The sequence below is a fragment of the Cynocephalus volans genome, chromosome 4, assembly GCF_027409185.1.
Source record: "Cynocephalus volans isolate mCynVol1 chromosome 4, mCynVol1.pri, whole genome shotgun sequence".
NCBI lineage: Eukaryota > Metazoa > Chordata > Mammalia > Dermoptera > Cynocephalidae > Cynocephalus > Cynocephalus volans.
In genome coordinates, this window is record NC_084463.1 from 51875315 (window position 1) to 51879877 (window position 4563).

The 4563-nt window shown below is 36.2% G+C and overlaps 1 protein-coding gene across 1 annotated transcript; it reads left to right on the top strand.

Annotated features, from left to right (window-relative positions):
- Window positions 1-25: 25 nt before the first annotated feature.
- LOC134375643 (zinc finger protein 260-like) lies at window positions 26-3901 on the top strand. Its single transcript, XM_063094277.1, has one exon. It carries the CDS (start codon window positions 68-70, stop codon window positions 2006-2008), a length of 1941 nt encoding a protein of 646 aa, XP_062950347.1. The 5' UTR covers window positions 26-67; the 3' UTR covers window positions 2009-3901.
- The last annotated feature ends 662 nt before the right edge of the window (window positions 3902-4563 follow it).

The window sequence follows — 4563 nt, forward strand, 5'->3', positions numbered from 1 at the left end:
TGAACAGGAGGAATTTTTCTATCAGAAGTCAGACCTTACTGTGCATCGCAGAATTCACACAGAGGAAATGTCCTATGGATTTATTAAGTGTGGCAATGACTCTGATGAAAATTCATTTCTCAGCTGTCATCAGAGAATTCACACAAGTGAAAAATCATATGAATGTAATGAATGTAGAAAATTTTTCTACCATAATTCTGCCCTTACTGTGTTTCAGAGAATTCACATAAGTGAGAATCCATATGAGCTTGAAGAAAGTCAAATTTTCTACAGTAAGTCAAAACTCAAAAATCATGAGAGAATTCACATTGCTGAGAAACCGTTTGATTGTAACAGATGTGGAAAAACCTTCTACCAGAATTCAGACTTCAGCAAGCATGAAAGAATTTATAAGGAATGTGGAAAATGTAACCAAAAGTCAAATCTGAAGACAACTCAGAGAATTCACACAGGGGAGTCTTCAAATGAATGTAAAGAATGTAGGGAAGCTTTTAGCCAAAAGTCAGCTCTCCAAAGGCATGAGAGAATTCACAAAGGCAAGATACCATATGAATGTAAGGAATGTGGAAAAGCTTATAACAAAAAGTCAGCCTTCAGCATGCATGAAAGAACTCACCCAGGTGAGAAGCCCTACAAATGTAATGGATGTCAAAAAACCTTTAACAAGTCCTACTTCAAGATGCATTGGAGTACTCAAATGGGAAAAAAACATTATAAATGTAAAAAAGGTGGAAAAGTTTTAAACCAAAAGTCACATCTCAGCAGGCATGAGAGAACTCACACAGGTGAGAAAACATATGAATGTAAAGAATGTGGAAAAGCTTTTAACCAAAAGTCCACCCTCACCGTGCATCAGAGAATTCACACAGGTGAGAAACCGTATGAATGTAAAGAATGTGGAAAAGCTTTTAACCGAAAGTCACAGCTCAGCATGCATCAGAGAATTCACACAGGTGAGAAACCATATGAATGTAAAGAATGTGGAAAAGCTTTTAGCCAAAAGACATCCTTCTGGTTTCATCGGAGAGTTCACACAGGTGAGAAACCATATGAATATAAAGAATGTGGAAAAGCTTTTAACCAAAAGTCGATCCTCAGTAGGCATCAGATAATTCACACAGGTGAGAAACCATATGAATGTAAAGAATGTGGAAAAGCTTTTAACCGAAAGTTCACCCTCAGCATGCATCAGATAATTCACACAGGTGAGAAACCATATGAATGTAAAGAATGTGGAAAAGCTTTTAACCAAAAGTCACACCTCAGCATGCATCAGAAAGTTCACACAGGTGAGAAACCATATGAATGTAAAGAATGTGGGAAAGCTTTAAAGCGAAAGTCAAACCTCAGCATGCATCAGAGAATTCACACAGGTGAGAAGCCATATGAATGTAAAGAATGTGGAAAAGCTTTTATCCAAAAGACATCCTTCTGGTTTCATCAGAGAGTTCACATAGGTGAGAAACCATATGAATATAAAGAATGTGGAATAGCTTTTAACCAAAAGTCAAACCTCATCATGCATCAGGGAACTCACACAGATGAGAAACCATATGAATGTAAAGAATGTGGAAAAGCTTTTAACCGAAAGTCGACCCTCAGTAGGCATCAGAGAATTCACACAGGTGAGAAACCATATGAATGTAAGGAATGTAGAAAAGCTTTTAGCCAAAAGTCAAACCTCATCATGCATCAGAGAGTTCACACAGGTGAGAAACCATATGAATGTAAAGAATGTGGGAAAGCTTTTAACCGAAAGTCAAACCTCAGCATGCATCAGAGAATTCACACAGGTGAGAAGCCATATGAATGTAGAGAATGTGGAAAAGCTTTTATCCAAAAGTCAAACCTCATCATGCATCAGAGAACTCACACAGGTGAGAAACCACATGAATGTAAACAATGTGGAAAAGCTGTTAAACAACAGGTATCATTCAACTTGCATCAGAGAGTTCACAAGGGTGAGAAACCATATGAATGTAAAGAATGTGGAAAAGCTTTTAAGTGAAAGTCTAACCTCAGCATACATCAGAGAATTCACACAGGAGACAAAACATATGAATGTAAGCAGTGTGGAAAAAGTTTTAAGCAACAGGCATCAGAATTCACACAGTGAGACACCATATGAATGTAAGGAATATTGAAAAGCTTTAAACCAAATGTCAACCTTCAGCATGCATTAGAGAATGCACCCAGGTGAGAAACCCTATGAATGTAATTGATGTCCAAGAATGTATAACTACAAGTCATACTTCAGAATATATCGGTGTACTCACAAACACAAAAAATATTATGAATGTAAAGAATTTGGAAATGCTTTTAACCAAAAGTCAATCCTCAGGTGGCATCAGAAAATTCCAACTGGTGAGAAGGCCTAGAAATGTCATAAATGTGGAAAAACCTTTAAAAAGAAGTCATCCATCTTGGTGCATCAGAGTACTCACACAGTAAAACTAAAAACCTTTGAATGTAAAAAACATGGAAAAATCCTTTAACTGAAAAAGTCCAACTGTCAGCCTGCAGCAGAGAATTCATACAGGTGAGAAGCCCTATGAATGGACTGAATGTGGAAAACTTAAAAAGTCACACTTTAGAAGACATCAGGATATGCACACAGGAAAAAAATCCTTATGAATGGAACAAATATGATGTCTTTTATTGGAACTCCCCTTAATTGACATAAAAGAATTCACACAGGGGAAAATCACAGTGGATGTAATTTGTATGGGAAAATATTGTGCCAGAAGTCACACCTCAAGATAGATCAGATAACCTACATTAAGGAGACCTGCAAATATGTACTTGTTTTCAGGTATTGGGGAATGTTTTGAGGATTCCCTATTGATAGAAAAATTTGCTGATGCTAGAGTCCCTTCTTCAAATGGTGCAGTGTTTGTGTCTTATCAATTCATGTCCTGCCATGTACATTACTTAAGATGTTGGGGAAAATGTGAGTACTCTGTAAATAGTTGTTATAGTGTGTTGTTTTTTTTTTGTAGAATTGTTTCCTTTATTTCATAATTGTATTTTTAAAGATATTTGATAAGTAGTAGGTTGACTAACACGATGTGTAATACTCATGGAAGGAGGACTGTAATGAGTGTGAAAACATCTTTTCTCCAAAGTCTCAAGGCCGACTATTGTTAGAGCACTGTTGCTTATAGCATTGTGCTCATGACACAGTCATGCCCCATCATTACAATCATCCCCATAGCAGCCACTCACGAAAAAATAAAAATAGAAAATGAGTCACATCATGCAAGCATTAGAGAATTTTCACAGTGGAGAAATTCGGCATGGATTAGACTGGCTATGTGTTTTCTAAATACAACCACCCTTTTCTCTTGTATACATAGCCTGCAATTTGAGCCTTCTGTGATTGGGTTGAGGACCATGTAATTTGGCTCTGTTCAGTGGAACATAGATATAAGTGATCAACATTACTTCCAGGCCAGGCAATAAAAAAAAAAAAATGCCATGCAGATTTTCCTGATTTCTCATGTTCCCTGTGACTGAATGAAGATGACTCCTGGGTGGAGCTGGGGTCCACAGATGGGAAAAATCCACCCTAACTTAAAATAGAAGGAATTGAAGAAACCAGAGATATTCCCACCTCTATCCCCAAACCTCCATTTATACATTATATAAGAAATTCTCTTTGTTGAGCCATTCTGTGTGTGCTTTGTTTGTACAAAACAACCATCCCACTGCAGCTAATTGATTTTACAAACTTTCTGAGCCATTACCAGTCCTTGTATATGGGAAGAGAATCCTGTGTTGTCACCTTTTATAACCAAATCAGTATATGGAAAAATCAAATTATGGGGAGAATCAATGCAATAAATATGGGACATCGTATCAGGCAGGGACACCTCATTGAATAGTTAAAGTTAAATATCCATCTAATCTTTAATGTGTTAATGCTTTCAAGAAAACGTTCAACGTGTTTTTTGTCAGAATTTGAAATGAAAACTATGAATTTTATGTAATTAATGTAAATTTTGAAATAGAAATAAAATTAGTATCAAACCTATTTTTAACGTTTTGAGTGTATACCAATATTTAAATATGATTGGTGATACTGTCTCTCAGGACCTTTGGCTTACACATTTTTGGTTGTCATAACTGAAGGTTATGAAGCACTTCTCCGTCTAGTGGAAAGAAGGCACAGATGTCGCTAAACAGCCTACAGTGCACCAAAAAGCTTCCTCATGTATGCAACATTTATGCATAAATGTGTTCTTCATTGACAATTTATCTTAACGGAACCCAGCATAACTCTGCAAATGAAATATGTACACTTAGTCTAATAAATAGTTTGGTTTGACTTCCTTCAGGATTTTTTTTTTTTTTTCATTGATCAGTGTGTCTTTTTATGCCAGTACCATACTGTTTTGGTTATTATAGCTTTGTAGTATAGTTTAAAGTCAGGTAGTGTTATGCCTCCAGCTTTATTTTTTTTTGCTTAGCGTTGCTTTGGCTATGTGTGGTCTTTTGTTATTCCATATAAATGTGTGGATAGTTCTTTCCATTTCTGAGAAAAATGTCATTGGAATTTTGATG